General features: G+C 42.7%; 1 protein-coding gene across 3 annotated transcripts in view; it reads left to right on the top strand.

Moving 5' to 3' along the window:
- The window catches only part of DOCK1 (dedicator of cytokinesis 1), a 556,714-nt gene that overhangs the window by 377,517 nt on the left and 158,851 nt on the right, over positions 1-20,346 (top strand). For all 3 annotated transcript variants that reach the window (XM_084841443.1, XM_084841442.1, XM_084841444.1), the window contains exon 31: positions 2,591-2,691. In XM_084841443.1, coding sequence (XP_084697569.1) covers positions 2,591-2,691 — 101 coding nt within the window. The remainder of the gene's footprint in view (positions 1-2,590; positions 2,692-20,346) is intronic.

Here is a 20,346-nt window from a genome sequence, read left to right as displayed (position 1 = left end):
TCTAAAGTTTAATGGACCATTTTTAAAGCTATGGGGTACTCAAGAATCTGTATCAGAAATAAGCAGAAAAAAATCCAGAGCCCTAGGTGTATTATGGCATGAACATTATTGTTCATGCCATCAGATTTCTTGTGAACATTATTGGCTGGGTTCACACAACACGCCAACCCATACTCAAGGTTGAGTGTAGGTTGTTGCTGATCCATGAATTGTTGCTGAAATGTGGGTTGTTGTGTTGTGTAAACCCAGCTGTGCTAACAAATCATGGTTTGTTAACTATGAACAACCCAGGAAGAGAACCCAGGTTTGTTGGTGGATTGTGAACTGTGGGTTGTTCATGGTTAACAAACCATGGTTTGTTAGCATAGGTGGGTTCAAAAAACATAACAAACCACATTACTACAACAACAACAACAACAACCTACATTTCAGCCCAGACTCAGCCTTGAATATGCATTGTCATGTTGTGTGAACCCAGTCATTGGGTTTCTTAGGCTGCATCCAATAACACCATCATTTTCCATCTGAGTTTCAGAGATAGCACATTGATATTTTCACTTTTTCCCTCTAAAAAGGATACATTCGGCTGTAAGGTCCTTTCATGAATTGTCATCTGTTCTGTTCTGCACAGTTTGTGGTGGTTATAAAATAGGCATTGGAATTACATGCATTCTATCAAATCTTCCTTTTCCTTCTTCACAATTCTTGTTTCAGGCTTTCAACACCATCTTTGTGAAATGTTTGAGAGTATTTTATTAAAATCATATGTATCTCATCTTTGTGCCTCAGAATGAGGCACTTGAGGCACCTCACAAAATTTCAAAATCCAAAACCAAGTACATATAAAATATGTACAAATCCAAAACCAAGTACATATAAAATATGTACAAATCAATCCAGAGTATCACCTAGGAGCAACCATAACCAAAACAACAACACTTTGAGGGAGAAAATAGAGGACCAAAAAAACGTAATTCAAAATCAGCTAAGTCAAAGATTTGCTAGAACAGAAAGGTCTTCAGCTTCATTTGAAACATCATCAAAGAGGGGACCAAATGGATTTTCCAACCTTGGGAACCACAACATAGAAGGTCCTGTCGTACATTCCCACCACATGAAATTTAGATGCTGGTGTGACATGCAATTGGGCATCTCCTGATGAACTCAAAGAGCAGACATGGTCATATGATAGAAAGCTGTCTTTTAGGTATTTCGGACCTATGCTATTTAGGGATTTAAACCAGCACTTTGAATGGAGCCTGGAAACAAACCAGAAGCCAGTAAAGATGGTACAAGAGAGTTGCATGCTCCGAATAATTGCCACTGGTCAAAGGCTTTATAGCTGTGTTCTGAAACAGCTGAAATTTCTGAATACTTTTCAAAAGCAGCCCCACGTAGAGTGTGTTATAGTAAACCAACCTTGATATAGCTAAAGGATGTGTGACCAAGGTTAGATCTGCCTTCTCCAGAAACAGGTGCAGTTGACAAATCAGCTGGGGAAAAGCATTTCTGTCCAAAGCCATTACCTGAGCATCCAGGAACACTTTCAGACTGGTTTAACCTGATCCTTGTGCTAACAGTACCATAATCCTGCAAGATGTGAGCCAGTCCTGCATTCTCCTTTGATCTCATAAACACAGGAACCTGAGCTTTGGATCCAATCCAGTCTGTCCTACTCCCGAGCTGAATAGTTTTAAAAAATATGAATTTCATTTTCAAATGAAACAAAAGTGTTGGCTATCTAGGTGGAATGCACAGAAACAGGTTGTCTCTGTGTTGCCAGATCAGAAGTCCCATGAGTTGAGAGCACTTCTGTCTTGTCTGAATTAAGCTTTCATTTGTTTGCCCACACTGGGGATAAATGTGGAAAACTTGTGCTTATGAGATCAACGGAGAGTGCAGGACTGGCTAATTCTTTCCATGATTAGGGCACTCTCAGTGCAAGATGAGCAAGACAACTATGACCTCTTCTTTCTCTTCCTTTTCACATTCTGAGCACAGGGCATAACAGTAGATTTAGTCAGAAATTAAGTTTTGCCCCGTAGTTAGAACATACTTCCTATTGGCATCAGTTTCACTTCAGACCACAAGTCATCCTCCAATCCCTTCTGCCAGATCTGGCTCCAGTGTAGTAAGGAAGAGGCACTGAAAATCAGAAGGCAAACAAAGTGAAAGCCAAATTAAAAGCAACTTCTGTGGCTCCATCTCCAAATCTTTTAGGATGTACACATTTTTCAGAGTTCAGTAGAAGTATAAAGAACAGTTCTCCACATATTTGTGTCCCTCGGCCTAGTTTTAATAATTTTATTCGCCTTTATGTACAACAAAAATAGACACTCAGGAATTCATATTCTATTTTGCTTGAATCATCAGGAAGCCTTTGATTTCAATATTTGTGCAGATGGGCAAGTTTGTTTACTGAAAACTTTGCACAAATATGTGGCAATATGGGTAGATTCTATCAAGAATGAACATAGCTTGATATCTTCTTACAATTAGTATTGATGCATATGGATTACCTCTTCAAAAATATGGTGTGTAAGATATTTCAGTCATGTAATATGATTCTTGTGATCTTTGTGATTTTCAGCTTTGGAACAACTACTTCCATCTTGCTGTTGCTTTTCTTACCCAAGAGTCACTACAACTGGAGAATTTTTCAAGTACTAAAAGATGCAAAATACTTAACAAGTAAGTTGTATTCCAAGTACAAAATCATGAACAGGAACATGAGGGTTTATTAACATAATATTACTTTAGCTGCTTAGAAAATTCAAGATGCATTGAGAAGCAATCATAGTATGATGAAAGGTTAGTCTTGAAATCGTGAATCAAGTATTTATCACATTCTTTAGATTCAAGTCAAGATCCAAAATTATAGGGAAAGCAAATGTTTATCTTACAGTATATTCACAGAGTCAAGACATTTCAGAATTAACATATTTTAAAACTCCTGTTTTAAAGCTCCTTTAGCCTTTTTCTTATTTTAATCTCATTTCATGAGTATGCTATATTGCCTAATTCCTAAAAGTCTTGTAGCTAATTTTCATAAGTGCTGTGAATTTCAGCATTTACTGAATAAATAATGAAATTATTTATTTCCAAATAACGTTTCGTTGTTTAGCCACAAATATGTGTCCTGTCGTCATTAAAATTACCTTGCCTACCTTTGGACAGGGTGCTATAAATACATTCTAAATTTAATAGCAAGTAAAACCTGTCAAAAGCAGCATTCTGTGCCATTTTGAAGAATAAAGGGTTTCACTTGTATTTGCATTGCCATCCATTTTCTTTCTGGGGCATACTTCAGGCTTGTAGGATCTACTTTGTTTTGTACTAGAACCCTGAAAGGTACAAAATCTAGTACAAATTTTGACCCAGGTACAAAATGGTAACCTGGGGGCTGGAGCCAGATACAGTTAGTTGTTTCAGGGAGCCAATCACCTGTTATACCCCATGAGCTGAGATGAGCTGCGATGAGCTGCATATACACATACTGATATGGGATTCTAACAACCTGATTTAGAAGGGGAAAAAACTGCTTTGTTGTTGCAAAAAAACAAACAAAAAAACACTCTACTTCAAATTATTTAGTCATCTCCCAGTAGATCCTGATTTACTTTCTGCCCATTCTTGATCTAAGCTATGATCCTAAGTTTCCTTACTTATATGCAAGTTTTAATGATTTTCTTAATTTTTCTTCAAAATTGAGGTTGAGCCTTAGATCTGAATCCAAATATGCCCTTCCATTCACAGGAGGAGTCCTTCTGTGAATGCAAAGACCTTTAATCCTCCGAGGCCTCCTTTCACAGAAGTTGGGGGGTAGTTTGTGCTGATTCCCCCTCGGTCTCCCTCTGGTCCATCTTCCATGCTGTTGCAGATGGTCCTCCAAAGCTCCAGAACTGATTTTAAAGGAGAAGGGGGAATTAGTTAAAAATTTCTCCCTGCCTTTTCAGTTAGTAGTGTCGAAGTTGAGTAGTAGTCGGAATTAAGAAACTTTTACCACACAGGCCAGTTCACACTTGCAAAAGCCTCTTTATTTTAGGAAAACAGATTTGCTGCTGCAGCACATCTCTCCCTGTGCACGCAGGCATGAGAGAGAACTCCATCACATGGTGCTTTGCATTCTTATACCTGACATTCATCACAAGCTGCTCTTTCCATCACTCCTCCCGCCTAGCTTCTTATGAACTTTAGGTAATACAATGCAACTCTATAGGAATCGTCAAATGGTACTTTACGGTTGCGTAGGAAATGGCTTAACCACAGACTTTCAGTAAAAGCTAAAGCATCCTGTTATGAACGCAAGAGATAGTGTGGGCAAGTTTCTAAGCAAAGCTTCCCAGCACAGCCTATTATCAGAACAGAGCCGAGAAACTAGTCTCGCACAAGATAAAATGCCCTCGTTCTGGTTCATGCCCCCCCTTCCATCACAGTAGGCACCAGGAGTGCTTTTTCCATAAGTGGAACTTTGCTCATGGGAGCTTTGGATCCAACCCAGTCTTCACCGCTACTGAGCAAGACAGTGTTGAATAGTTTTAAACAATATGAATTTCATTTCAGAATGAAATAAATGTGTTGGCTATCTACATGGAATGCACAGAAATAGCATGATATCTTACTTAAATTGAGATAATGCTAAGGAATGTTGCATGCTACCTGTCAGGAATGCCTTGGCGGCCTCCCCCAGTAGATCCCAATAGCCAACTCAAGACACAGATGAAAGGGAATTCTTTTCAAAGCTTTAATCCCATTACAGCTTAATGACTCTTTCAGATGCTAATCACCAGCGGCTAGAGCAAGGGACAAGAGCAAGGGACAAGAGCGTGGCCTAAGCTTCAGGCAAGCAGCTGATCCCCATTTGAAAGGGAGTCACTTGAAGACCCAGAACTTATGGGCTAGGGAGAGATCCTCCCTCTTTCCCTTGGGTCCATGGGAGGCAGCCGTTGCTTGCGTGCCAAATGGGCGCTACGCCTCCTTTCCATGCCCTCCATCGCTCGTCGCTCTTTGCGTCTGCGTCGAGCATCTAAGAAGCCCCCCTCCCGCACTCCCTCACTACCTAGGTCACTAAGTATCTCTGGAATGCCGGGAGGAGGAATCTCTGCCAGGTGCTGAGCCTGTGAGGGATGAGCTGGCTCCACTCCCACGGATTGCTGTTCCTCCTCAGAATCAGAACTGCTCTGGTGCTCTCTGGGCTCAGTTTCCACCCTGACATCACCCCTTCCCCACTCTTTCCATTCTACAGACAACCGCTACTGATATAGAATGGTTAACCACAATTACGCCTAGCAGTTCTATCTGGCACACTCCTGATTCCTTAAACATGGTTAAGCAATAAGCAGAATTACATCTACAACAGCCCAAAGATAAATATGTGTCTGCAGGAATTGCCCATTGTTGTCTAGGATTAGCACCAAGCTTATCAGTGGATAGTAGCATGGTGAGCTGTATAAACATGTTTGTTTGTTTTATTAGTGATACTTCTATACTTCTTAATAGAATAAAATCCCTAACCAGTTTAAGGGACACATTCCCTTTCTCCCACACACATACATTTATTAATTAAGATACTTCAAACAAAACAAATGACCATATAAATTAAGATATATTCTTTTCCTTATTTTGAGATGCATTAGCACTATTCTCAGTAGCCGGTATCAGCAATTCCAAAACTAAATGAACTGTTTTCTTAAAATCTGGAACTCTGTATTAAAAAGGGTAACCACAGAAAGTGCACCTCAGACAGTATAAAAAGGTAAAGGTGTATAGTTAGGTTCAAATAGTAAAATCATTATTTTTTTTGGTCCTGTTCCAGTTCAACTGTGACTGAGGTTGTTCCGCTTTGTTTCTGATTCAGGCTTAGTTTCAGTAACCAATGCGATACACCTGAACCAGTTTAATTCAAGTTCAAGTTCATGTTGAAAAAAGTCTATATTTACATTGCAGTGCTGTCTTGCTAAGTGGGATGTAGCAAATTACTGGATTTAATTTGACTGGTATCTAGCATTTCTATTATCTTTCCCAACTTGCTATACTATGCAGAACTGCGTATGACTAATCACTACATACAGCTTTTTTGTATGGTACCTTACAGAGCAACCATAAGGTGGCGGGAGTTAAGTGGCGGATAATCCACCACTCCCCTTCATGGATCACTGCCTTGTTGTGGCGAAGGGGCTTGTGTGACTCAGTGAAGCCATAAGCTATGCTGTGCAGGGCCACCCAAGACGGACAGGTCACGGTGGAGAGTTCTGACAAAATGTGGTCCACTGGAGAAGGAAATGGCAACCCACTCCAGTATTCTTGCCAAGAAAACCCCATGGAACGTATCACAAGGCTAAAAGATATGACGCCGGAAGATGAGCCCCTCAGGTCAGAAGGTGTCCAATACTGGGGAAGAACAGAGGGTATTTCCAAGTAGCGCCAGAAAGAGTGAAGTGGCTGGGCCAAAGCTGAAAGGACACTCAGCTGTGGATGTGTCTGGTGGTGAAAAGAAACTCCGATGCTGTAAAGAACAATATTGTTTAGGAACCTGGAATGTAAGATCAATGAATCAAGGTAAGCTGGAGGTGGTCAAACATGAGATGGCAAGATTGAACATCGACATCTTGGGAATCAGCGAACTAAAATGGACAAGCATGGGCGAATTTAATTCAGGCGACCATTATATCTACTACAGTGGGCAAGAATCCCTTAGAAGAAATGGAGTAGCACTCATAGTCAATAAAAGGGTGGGAAAAGCAGTACTGGGGTATAATCTCAAAAACGATAGAATGATCTCAGTATGACTCCAAGGCAAACCATTCAACATCACAGTAATTCAAGTCTATGGCCCAACCACTGAGACCGAAGAAGCTGAGGTTGATCGGTTCTATGAAGACCTACAACACCTTGTAACACCAAAAAAAGATGTCCTCTTCATCATAGGGGATTAGAATGCTAAAGTAGGAAGTCAAGAAATCACTGGGATAACAGGCAAGCATGGCCTTGGTGTACAAAATGAAGCAGGACAAAGGCTAATAGAGTTTTGCCAAGAGAACACGTTGATCATAGCAAACACTCTTTTCCAACAGCACAAGAGGCGACTCTACACATGGACATCACCAGATGGTCAGTATCAAAATCAGATTGATTATGTCCTTTGCAGCCAAAGATGGAGAAGCTCTAAACAGTCAGTAAAAACAAGACCTGGAGCTGACTGTGGCTCAGATCATGAGCTTCTTGTTGCAAAATTTCGGCTTAAATTGAAGAACGTCGGGAAAACCACTAAATCATTCAGGTATGACTTAAATCATATCCCTTATGAATATACAATGGAGGTGAGGAATAGATTTAAGGGATTAGACCTGATAGACAGAGCGCCTGAGGAACTATGGATGGAGGTCCGTAACATTGTTCAGGAGGCAGCAATTCAATCCATCCCAAAGAAAAAGAAATGCAAGAAAGCCAAGTGGCTGTCTGAGGAGGCTTTACAAGTAGCTGAGGAAAGAAGTGAAGCAAAAAGCAAGGGAGAAAGGTGAAGATCTATCCAACTGAATGCAGAGTTCCAGAGAATAGCAAGGAGAGACAAGAAGGCCTTCTTAAATGAACAATGCAAAGAAATCGAGAAAAACAACAGAATGGGAAAGACTAGAGATCTCTTCAAGAAAATCGGAGATCTTAAGGGAACGTTTTGTGCAAAGATGGGCATGATAAAGGACAAAGAAGGCAGGGACCTAACAGAAGCAGATGAGATGAAGAAGAGGTGGAAAGAATACACAGAAGAACTATACAGGAAAGATCCATCCATGTGGGAACAAATGATACCGCCAAGCGGAGCTACGAAGAGATCACGTCAGACTTTGAAGCTTTGGGAAGGAAACTCAAGAACTTTGGGGCCCAGATAGTTTTCTCATCCATCCTTCCAGTAGTTAGAAGAGGGATAGAAAGGGAACAAAAAATACTCCGGGTGAATGACTGGCTACGAAGGTGGTGCCGACGAGAGAGATTTGGATTCTGGGACCACGGGCTATACTTCCTGGAAGATGGGCTGTTGGCTAGGGATGGGTTGCACCTCACAAAGGCTGGGAAGAATGTGTTTGGCCACAGCATGAAGAACTTCATCAGGAGGGCTTTAAACTGAATCCTACGGGGAAGGGAGATGTAATGTTGGGGGTAACAATGGACGTAGGCGCATGCACTGCAATGGAGAGAACAGCGCTGATAGCGCCCAATAATAGTCTTCAGACACATGTAGGAAGAAAGCCAGACTATGAAGCACATGGTCTTCGATGTCTATATACTAATGCCCAGAGTATGGGAAACAAACAGAACGAACTTGAACTCTTAATACAGGAGGGAAATTATGACTTGATAGGTATAACTGAGACTTGGTGGGATGACTCTCATGACTGGAATACAGCAGTTGAAGGATATAACTTGTTCAAAAAGAACAGGAGGAACAGAAAGGGAGGCGGGGTTGCACTGTATGTGAAAAATACATATCTCTGCACAGAAATACAGGAGGAGGAGCTTGGTAGCCCCATCGAGAGCATCTGGGTTGAAATAAATGGAGCAAAGAATAAAAGGAACCTGGTGGTCGGAGTCTACTACCGGCCACCCAATCAAGGAGAAGCCAAGGATGAAACTTTTGAAAAGCAAATAGCCAATGTTTTAAGGAAGCATGATGTAGTAGTAATGGGGGACTTCAATTTCCCCGATATTTGTTGGGAGACAAATTCTGCAAAACATGGCCCCTCCAGGAAATTCCTGACTTGTGTGGCGGATAACTTCCTCCTACAGAAAGTAGAGGAAGGAACTAGAGGATCGGCTATCCTTGACTTGATCCTAACCAACAGAGATGACTTAGTGGATAAAGTAGCAGTTACAGGAACTCTGGGGGAAAGTGACCATGTTGTACTTGAGTTCTTGGTTCTAAGGGAAGCAAAAGCCGAGTGTACTCAAACGCGTACCCTGGATTTTAGGAAAGCTGATTTTAATAAACTCAGAACAATGATCAGTAAGGTCCCATGGCAAACAATGCTAGCGAGAAAAGGAGTCCAAGATGGGTGGGAACTTTTAAAAAAGGAAATTCTCAAGGCACAATCACAAACAATTCCAACAAGAAGAAAAGGTGGAAGACAACAGAAGAAGCCAATGTGGCTTCACAAAAAGCTTAGGGATGACCTGAAAACAAAAAAGGACACATATAGGAAGTGGAAAGAAGGCCAAGTAACAAAGGAAGAGTACAGGCAGGTAGCACAGAATTGCAGGGATGGCGTCAGGAAGGCTAAAGCGGAGAACGAGGTGAGGTTAGCGAGGGATGCTAAAAACAACAAAAAGGCTTTCTTCAGCTACGTGCATAGTAAAAGGCAGAGGAAAGAAATGGTTGTTCAGCTATTAAATAAGGATGGCAAAATGATAACAGATGACAAAGAAAAGGCAGAGGTGCTCAATTCCTACTTTGGCTCAGTCTTCTCCCAAAAGAGGGTCTATGACCCCCCTGGCAAAGGCGAAGTACAGGCTGAAGGGGCAGGATTGCAGCTTGAGATCGACAGGCATATGGTCAAGGAACACCTCATTACTTTGAATGAGTTCAAATCTCCAGGGCCAGATGAACTGCATCCTAGAGTAATAAAGGAACTGGCAGAAGAACTCTCAGAACCGCTGTCTATTTTCTTTGAGAAATCATGGAGGACGGGTGAAGTGCCAGATGACTGGAGGAGGGCTAACGTTGTCCCTATCTTCAAAAAGGGTAAAAAGGAGGAACCTGGGAACTACAGACCAGTCAGTCTGACATCAATCCCTGGGAAAATTCTGGAGCAGATCATAAAGCAATCCATCTGGAAGCACCTTGACAACAATGCCGTGATTACTCGAAGCCAACATGGATTTGTCAAAAACAAGTCCTGCCAGACAAATCTGATCTCATTTTTTGATCAAGTCACCTCCCTTGTAGACCGTGGGAATGCTGTAGACATCATATACCTCGACTTCAGCAAAGCTTTCGACAAAGTGCCCCATGATATCCTGATGAGCAAACTTGCTCGAAGTGGGCTAGATGAAACAACGATCATGTGGATCCACAGTTGGCTACAGAATCGGACTCAAAGAGTGCTTATCAATGGGACCTTCTCAAGCTGGGGAGAGGTAACGAGTGGGGTACCGCAGGGCTCAGTCCTAGGCCCAGTGCTCTTCAACATTTTTATTAATGACTTGGAGGAGGAGGTGCAGGGAATGCTGATCAAATTTGCAGATGACACAAAATTGGGAGGGATAGCTAATACTTTGGAAGACAGAAACAAAATTCAAAGTGATCTGGATAGACTGGAGTGCTGGGCAGAAAACAACAGAATGGCATTTAATAGGGACAAATGCCAAGTTCTGCACCTAGGAAAAAGAAACCAAATGCACAGTTACAAGATACGTGGCTCAACCACACTACGAGCGAGAAGGATCTTGGAATTGTCGTCGATCACAAGCTGAATATGAGCCAACAATGTGATGTGGCTGCAAAAAAGGCAAATGCTATTTTGGGCTGCATTAATAGAAGCATCGCTTCCAAATCCCGGGAAGTACTAGTTCCCCTCTACTCAGCACTGGTTAGGCCTCATCTGGAGTACTGTGTCCAGTTCTGGGCACCACACTTTAAGAAGGATGCAGACAAGCTGGAGAGGGTTCAAAGGAGGGCAACAAAGATGATCAGGGGACTGGAAACAAAGCCCTATGAAGAGAGACTGAAAGAACTGGGCATGTTTAGCCTTGAGAAGAGAAGACTGAGGGGAGATATGATAGCACTCTTCAAGTACTTGAAAGGTTGTCACAGAGAAGAAGGCCAGGATCTCTTCTTGATCATCCCAGAGTGCAGGACACGGAATAATGGGCTCAAGTTACAGGAAGCCAGATTCCGGCTGAACATCAGGAAAAACTTCCTGACTGTAAGAGCAATACGACAATGGAACCAATTACCTGGGGAGGTGGTGGGCTCTCCCACACTGGAGGCCTTTAAGACGAGGCTGGACAGCCATTTGTCAGGGATGCTCTGACTTGGATTCCTGCATTGAGCAGGGGGTTGGACTCGATGGCCTTGTAGGCCCCTTCCAACCCTACTATTCTATGATTCTATGATTCTATGATCTTAATGTCCCTGATAGCCATGATAGTGCGGTCACTGAACTTCAGCCAGACATCCTCCAGAGTGAAGTCAAGTGGGCCTTAGGAAGCATTAGTAACAACAAAGCTAGCGGAGATGACATTATTCCAGCTGAGCTATTTAAAATCCTAAAAGATGATGCTGTTAAAGTGCTGCACTCAATATGTCAACAAATTTGGAACACTCAACAGTGGCCACAAGACTGGAAAAGGTCAGTTTACATTCCAATTCCAAAGAAGGGCAACGCCAAAGAGTGTTCAGACTACTGCACAATTGCACTCATTTCACATGCCAGCAAGGTTATGCTCAAAATCCTACAAGCTAGGCTTCAGCAGTATGTGAACCGAGATCTACCGGAAGTACAAGCGGGGTTTCGAAGAGGCAGAGGAACTAGAGATCAACTCGCCAACATTTGCTGGATCATGGAGAGAGCAAGAGAATTCCAGAAAAACGTCTATTTCTGTTTCATTGACTACGCTAAAGCCTTTGATTGTGTGGATCACAACAAACTGTGGCAAATTCTGAAAGAGATGGGAGTACTAGACCACCTTACCTGTCTCCTGAGAAACCTGTACGAGGGTCAAGAAGCAACAGTAAGAACCGGACATGGAACAACCGATTGGTTCAAAACTGGGAAAGGAGTACGACAAGGCTGTATATTGTCGCCCTGCTTATTTAATTTATATGCAGAGTACATCATGAGAAACGCCGGGCTGGATGAATCACAGGTCAGAATTAAGATTGCCGGGAGAATTATCAACAACCTCAGATACGCAGACGATACCACCCTAATGGCAGAAAGCGAAGAGGATCTAAAGAGCCTCTTGTTGAGGTTGAAAGTGGAGAGTGCAAAAGCTGGTTTGAAACTCAACATTAAAAAAACGAAGATCATGGCATCTGGCCCCATCACTTCCTGGCTTATAGAAGGGGAAGAAATGGAAGCAGTGACAGATTTTATTTTCTTGGGCTCCAAGATCACCACAGACAGTGACTGTAGCCATGAAATTAAAAGATGCTTTCTCCTTGAGGGGAAAGCTATGGCACACCTAGACAGCATAGTAAGAAGCAGAGACATCACCTTGCCAACAAAGGTCCGTATAATCGTTGCTATGGTTTTCCCAGTAGTAACGTATGGCTGTGAGAGCTGGACTATAAGGAAGGCTGAGCACCGAAGAATTGATGCTTTCAAACTGTGGTGCTGGAGAAGACTCTTACGAGTCCCCTGGACTGCAAGGAGGTCAAATCAGTCGATCCTAAAGGAAATCAACCCTGACTGCTCATTGGAAGGACAGATGCTGAAGCTCAAATATTTTGACCACCTAATGCGAAGAGAAAAGTCCCTGGAAAAGACCCTGATGCTGGGACAGATTGAAGGCAAAAGGAGAAGGGGACGGCAGAGGATGAGATGGCTAGAGTTATTATTTATTTATTTATTTATTGCATTTATATCCCGCCTTTTTTCCTCCAAGGAACTCAAGGCAGCGTACATGATCCTCCTCCTTCCTCCATTTTATCCTCACAACAACAACCCTGTGAGGTAGGTTGGGCTGAGAGTCTGTGACTGGCCCAAAGTCACCCAGTGAGCTTCCATGGCTGAGTGGGGACTAGAACCCGGATCTCCTGACTCCCAGTCCAGCACTCTAGCCACTACACCACACTGGCTCCAATGCAATGCAATGAATATGAACTTGAGCACACTCCGGGAGAGAGCGGAGGACAGGAAGGCCTGGCGTGCTATGGTCCATGGGGTCACGAAGAGTTGGACACGACTGAACGACTGAACAACAACAACAACCCACCATGTCCAAAGCCCTTTCTGGCTCATGCCAGCCAGGGCAGGAGGTGCAGTGGGATTTTTTTCCGTTTCAGTTCCCCCAGTGGATTTAAAAAAATACGTATATTTCCCTGCCATTGATTCTAGTGGGAGGGAAAATATCTATGTCAGTTCAAGGCTGTGGGTAGAGGGCAAGATCCAGGGCTCTGTTGGAGGAGTGAGGTAGTTTGGATCCAAGGCTGGTCACATCCTGCCTCCAGAATGCTCGATTTGGCCCTTAACGCCAGCAGTTGTGCCTCCAGGGTAGACAAGCTGCCCCACCAACCATGCTGTTGAGGCTCTTTTTCTCCATCATAACCCATCTCAGCTAGCCTTCAGCAGACTTTATGATTGCTCTGCCTGTTTAGTAAGCAACTATAAATGTTGACTCCTAGGTCAAAGGTAAGAAAGAGGGTAGAATCAACAACTTCAATAAAGACTAGCTGAATATTATAGGAAAAGAATGCAATGTACAGAAATCCTTGTTGTAATAAGGATAGCTCAGGCTCTGTGCTAAAAGTAATATTTCTGTAGAGGGATGGGAGACATCTGTAGACTTTCTGTATTCTGCACATGCACAGATAATTAAGATAAACAGCCTGGGTTCTGAGACACAATTGCTTATTAAAATTAACTAAATTGTAGAGCTCTGTGATAAGTTTCACAGATTATTATTTTTCACTTAATCAGTTATACTGTACGCAGTGAACTGAGAAAGTAAATTGTTTGGAAACCAATAAAGATGTGGTTGAAGCATAAGATTATATTTACTTGTAGAAGAAATATCTCTTCTTTCCCACTGGGATGTAAATGATCACTTCATCTAATATCAAAAGCTCCTTTTGAGTTTTAATTAGCTTTTTAAAAATTTCTATTGAATCTTTCCTCTTAATGTTAAATATCAAGTATAACAAGAATTTTTAAAAGACATGGTAGTTTAACTCATCTTAGTATAAAGGATAAGTATTAACAATATTAGACTTTCTAATATCTGTTCATGTGAGCAAATAAAATTTTAAAACATTGTATAAAGTATTATGTACAAGAACTCATCTCCCACTGAAATGAATGGTAGTCTATACCTCCTACACAAAATAGATTGATTATGTTATATTCTACATTAGCCCAGGGCAAATATACATCCCAAACTTACAGGCTGTGTTTGCACATTAAATCATAGTCTAGCATTACATGCATTAACCTTGGGCTCATGTGCTTCTCCTGTCCTCCCCTTTCCTCCTCTGGTGTGGCTGCGAGAAAGAGATAGGAAATATTTGTTTCTGTTTTCAACTAACCATCTGTACCAGGACATACTCTGGTTAGTTTTAACTATATGTTATTTTAACAAGTAAACTTCAAACTGTGGTTAATGATCCTGGCTTGTTTGGATAAATATAGTTAACCGTAACCACAGTTCTTGGTTCAGATGTAACAACAAACTGCAGTTAGTTGAAAACTGAAGCACCAGAGGAATGGGCAAACATGCAATCTTCAAACTCATTGAGGTTCTCCAAATTCCTCCTTGAAGCTCGGTTTACCTCATTTGTGTTCTGGAACGTGAGCATCTTTTCTTTTTCGATCGGGAAAAATGTGCATTTTCAATTGGGAAAATTGCCCACTTTTCCTACATAGGCAAAAGTGTGAAAATGCAGATTTGAGGGGGAAATATGTGCTTTCAGAAGTACAAACACAAACGCAAGCTTGGGAAATTGTGAATTTCCCAAATGTGAACAGAAGAATTGTGCTCCTGCTTGCATTCAGGGTTGCAAACGGGACATGTTCATGTGATTTGCAAACAGGAATGAAATTCTTGTACATCCCTTCTTATATTAAAGAAGAATGTTACAGAAGAAGGGGAGGGAAAGCACCTGAGCCTCACTAAACTATGGATTACCTCAGCCTTCCCCAACATGGTGCCCTCCAAATGTTTTCGAGTACAGCTCCTGTCCACTGACAGGCCATTGGTAGGGGCAAGCGGAGGCAGCAACCTGCTTCGCACTTCCCATTTCCCATTTCCCTCCCCCACCTCCTCCAGTGCCCCCACTCAGACCTTATTCTGATAGGAATACACAGGAGTTGAGTATTCTCAGAACATTTCTCCAGTTATTACTGTGTTTTAAAAAAAGCTTCTGTAAAGCCCTCCAGCGTGCATGTGGAGAAGCTTGCTTGTCAAGGAAATGGCCTTCCGGGATGTCGGTCTGTCGAACAATCCCCTGATAAGCACTCAAGTGCACTTGCCATGAGTGAAAGGCACGAATCATGTATCCTGACGCTTTAGTCCTGCTGCGTGGGTGGGCGTCGTTGTGGTAGCCCACAGCCAATCAGTGTCTGTAAAAGAAATCATCCACTGAGCCATGTAGGCAGGAGGGAGACAGTCAGTTGGGGAGAGCTGTTACCAGCAGCCCCTCTGGCTGGGGCCTGCTGAAAAGCCAAACCCTGTGCTCCAGGCCAGCTATCAATTTTATTTCCTGAGAGTGCTTGGAAAGATGGCCACAGTCCCTACACCCTGTACTTAATACTGAGAATTAAGTCCCATTTGGCTTATTCCCAGGTAAGTGAGTAAAAATTTGCAGCTGTAATGATTCACGTCCTATCTGATTTTCATGATGTCTCAACTTCATTCTTAACTCAGTTGATTTCTTGGTAAAGAACTGGGCGGGGAAGGGAAATCTTGTATAAAATAATGTGTGAAAACTTAAGGAAATCTGACAGATCTTCCAGGATTTGGGACCAGCCAAAATGATTCAATCATTTCTCATTCTCCTTCACTTGCTGAGCTTCCAAGTCCTCGCTCCCGAGCTGGAAGGGGCGAAACATCCAAGTATCACATGACTGCCCCATGCGTATCCCTCTCTGTGTGGAAGACCCAAGTGAGGAAGCTGCGCATGCGTTGCAGCAGTGAGGAAATGGGGGAATTGATCCTCCTGGGTATGCCGCCGCTACTGACTGGGCTGCTGTGGCCACAGCTGAAAACAGAAGAAAGAAAGAATAAGAGAGGTTGAGCAGCAGCAGCTCTTCCTTTCTCTTCCTGTCTTTCTCTCCCACCCCATTCTCCTTCTCCTGGTTGGCCTCTGAGCCACACTCCTCTCCCCTAGTTGCTGCTTTGGGGCTTATTCCATGGGAAGGAAATTTTCCCTTGGAGTACTAAGTCATGGACCCCTACACACACACACAAACACACACACCCCTCTCTTACCAGCATTGCAGGGACAAGGGCAAGCTGCTTTGCTGAGCATGAGGAAGAGCTCTTTCTGGATGTGCAAACCCCCAAGTGAATGGCTGTCCTGGGCACGCAAACAGGCAGCACTTAGGAGGCCTCAGCCCTAAGTGCATGACTCTTTCAGTGCTAGGCTCAGTATTCCAATGGGGAAGTAGTGGCCCTGTGATCATATAATGCCTTTCCATCTCTCGCTTTTTCTCCCTCTCCCACTCTGTCTTACACACACACACACACACACACACACACACACACATCTGGGGTTAAAGTCTCAGGGGTTGTACCTCACAGCCTTGGGATTCACCAGACAGCTCTCTCTGTCCCTTTTTCAAATGCTAGAGACAGCTCAAATGTATATTTGCTGACAAGGGGTACATGTTGCATAGAAAAGTCACTGTAGACTTCCAGCATTGATCAGTACATTATTTCAACTTTCTTGATTATGTTATAATTCCCATATTTTTCCAGTGAAAATACATTCAAGCAAAATAATATTTGGAGTGACAAGTTTGTTTCTAATACGTTGCATAAGCTATTTGTTTGAAAATAGTCTTAATACTATAGCGAAAGCCCCTTGCAGTCAACAGCATGGTGAGGTTCCTGGCTGAGGACTAACAGGCAGTAACCACTGTGGGTGCTGGAATGACAGTCTTAAGTGTGATTGGGCAGGAGTACCAAGTGAAAGGCATGGAAATGAGAGTATTGTGAATAGAGCCAGTGTGGTGTAGTGGCTAGTGTGTTGGACTGGAAGTTGGGAGATCCGAGTTCTAGTCCCCACTTGGCCATGGAAGCTCACTGGGTGACTTTGGGCCAGTCACAGACTCTCAGCTCAACCTACCTCACAGGGCTGTTGTTGTGAGGATAAAATGGACAGGAGGAGGAGGATTATGTATGCTGCCTTGGGTTCCTTAAGGAGGAAAAAAGGCAGGATATAAATGTAATAAATAAATAAATAATATGGGCCCTTTTTGGCATGGATTAAAATATAGCAAGTATAATCTGCTGACTAAATACCTGCCAGAGAGAGAGAGAGAGAGAGTATGCTTGCCTTTGGGGGAAAGAGAGAGAGAGAGAGAGAGAGAGAATGCTTGTCTGTGTACGTGTGTGAGAGAGAAAATGCCTCCCTGCATGAGACTGAGTGACAGAGAGAGAAAATGTCTGCTTCTGTTTGTGTGTCGGGTGGAGGGAAGAGAAAGAGAATGCTATCCTGGCTGAGAGAGGGAATGCCTACCTGTATGTGTATGTGAGTCAGAGAACGAGAGAGAGAGAGAGAGAATATCAATGTTATCCTAGTTTTATTTCCCCCAGTTTTATTTTCCTAAGTTTGTCAAATGTGGGTTCAAATGACTGCTTTTATGATGTTTGTGGGTCAGCCACCCCCCTTGCATTGCACTCATGATCTTTATGTTAATGCCCCAGTTTCCCTTTTTATATAATGGCTTGCTGTTGTGCAGCAGAGGTCTTGGCTTCACCTGCTGTTAGCTGCCTCTGTCCCACCAGTCCAAATAGGCACTATCCACCACTGCCATCTTTCCTAACCATTGGCCATTTTGGCTGGGGCTGCTTGGGAGACTTTAGCTGTTTGGGAGACACCAGCAAGATCTGCTTGTCATCCTGCAAGCAAAGAGGCTAGAGAGGCAGGGGAACTGTTTTAACCACACCTTGCTTGATGCATGTATTTATTGTACTTACTAAACACCTCATAAAACTGATTGTCTAGGTGTTGAACAACAGTAAAAAACATAACACTAAAACAACAGAAATAACAATAAATCAGTGAAATTTAGCACAGCATAAAAACCCAACAAGCACATACCAACACAGTACACTATAAAATGCAAAGCTAAAACAAACCATCAGGAGGTAAAACTATCCCTGAAGGACTTAAAATGCCTAGGAGAACAAAAAAGGTCTTGGCCTGGCACTGAAAATATAACAGTGTGAGTCAGGGACCACAACCAAGAAAGCCCCCTCTCTCATAGTCATTCTCCAAACTTCAAATTGAGGTTACTCGAAGAAAGGCTTGATAAATTTCCTTTATCATCAGAAGTCAGTGAAGGTGAAAAAGGAGTGGTGTTATATGATCATAATGCCTGGTCCCTGTTAAAACACTCACCATAGTTTGCACTAGCAGAAGTTTCCAAAACAGCTTCATAGGTAGCCCTGCTTACAATGGATTACAGTAACCCAGATGGGATGTTACTGAACCATGGGTCACTATAGACAGTTTATCCACCTCTAGATAGGTCATAGCTGGCAAACCAGTCGAAGCTGGCAAAAGGCACTCCACAGAGGCCATTTGAGCTTCTCATGACAGTGATAGATACAGAGCACGCATAAGCTATGGAGCTGGTCTTTCAGAGGGAATGCAACTCCCTGCAGAACAGATTGAATTTTCATCTGTTCTGAGGAATCGCCTGCTAGCAGCGCCTCTGTCTTGTCTGGAGCTTCAGTTTGTTAGCTCTCATCCAGTCCATTACCATGACTGGTAATGTCCAGTCCCTCTGCAGCCTCACCCAGCTCCGAAGACAAGGAGAAATAAAACTGTGTGTCATCTGCATACTGATGACAACACAGTCCAAAACCTCCAAATGATCTCACTCAGGGGTTTCATGTAGGTAATGAACAGCTTAGGGGATAAGATGGAATTTTGCAGGACCCCGAAGCAAACCCATAGATTTGAGCAGAAAACCCCTAGTGCCTTCTTCTGGAAATGTCTGTCCAGGTAAGAACAGAACCACTGCAAAGCTGTCTCATCCACACCCAATCCTGACAGCTGTTCCAGGAAGCTATCATGGTCCATGGTAGTGAAAGCTAATGAGAAGTCAAGGAGGATCACTTCCCCATCATTCTTCCAACAGAAGTCATCCTATAGGGCAACAGTACAATACAATACAGTACAAGGAATTGACTATACTTTGGACTTAGCCAACTATTCATGCCCTGCTAGTTGTAATCCGCCACAGAAGGCAAGGGTCAAGCAAACATGTGGTCAGCCAAACGTTACCAAGATCTTATCCATATCTTCTCACCCCACAAATTGAAATTTATCCAGCAATATAGGACCAGAAAGGGCTCTGGACACTTCCATGGATTGACCAGTACAAACTAAAGTGTCTAAGTAACGACAGATACAAGAAATTTAATCCCCTTACAAACATCACAGTGTCCCACTGAGAGTTCCACTTTATCAGCTATTAGGATGACATTTCAAAAGGCCCTGAATCTCTTGAAAAATCTCCATGGATTTTGAGGGGATATAATGGTGGTTGAAGGGGATACAGTGGTTGCTGCCATGATCACCACAAAGTGGATTTGATAATGAACTCTTACTAGTTTTCAACTGTATTTGCTTCAAGATTTTCTCCACTTGTGTTCTAGATATCTCCCATCTTTCTTCATCACCCTTAACTCAGTCATATGCCAAGGAGCTGAACAGGCTCTGCTAATCAAGACAGGCTGCTCAAGAGCATTGGTGTCAACTGCCTAGGTCATCTCTGTGTTCAGCAGATTGACCCAGGCTTCAACAGAAGCACCAGTCATATCACCCAGGAAAAACCCCAAAGCCTTTCATAATCCATCCGCTTCTGGGGGTGGACCATCTTAATGGGTCCCCTACCCTTGCAGAGGGGAACAGCCCTAGTCAGACTAAAGCTCAACAGGAAGTGGTCTGACTGTGATAAGAGTCAGATTGTAAAATCCTCTACCTTCTGAACACTGGTGGAGATGTAACTCCCAATCATGTTTAACAAACACATGTAAAATTATGGTTTTGCATCCTGGTTTATGGCCAGTCCTAACCATGGTTAGGTATCCAGATCTGTGGAAGAGGCTCAGGACTAACTCACATACTTCTTCACCAAATATGTTTCAGCAGACACACAGTAATATCAGAGGAGCATTATGCTAATGACAGAGAGATTTCAGGTTCAAGAGTGAACTTTTTCCCGAATCTTGAGCCAAAAATTTAAATCAAACTTTCTAAATGTGTTTAAATATGCTCTTTTGAGAACGTTGTATTGTTGTTCTGCTATTCTTCTTCATCATTATTCTTCATCATTACCCATAATCTCAGTGTTCCTGATCATGTTTTCCCAAGGTACATACACTTATTTTTCTGGATCTGGTGCCAGATCAAAAGTAGATGATCTCCTATTTCGCTCTGTTTTCCGCAACCTTTCTGGC

This window comes from Heloderma suspectum, chromosome 3 (assembly GCF_057233095.1).
Source record: "Heloderma suspectum isolate Gila_16-S chromosome 3, 16-S_ref, whole genome shotgun sequence".
Taxonomy (NCBI): domain Eukaryota; kingdom Metazoa; phylum Chordata; class Lepidosauria; order Squamata; family Helodermatidae; genus Heloderma; species Heloderma suspectum.
The sequence above is the reverse complement of the archived record's forward strand: the minus strand, read 5'-3'. Positions and strand labels throughout refer to the sequence as shown.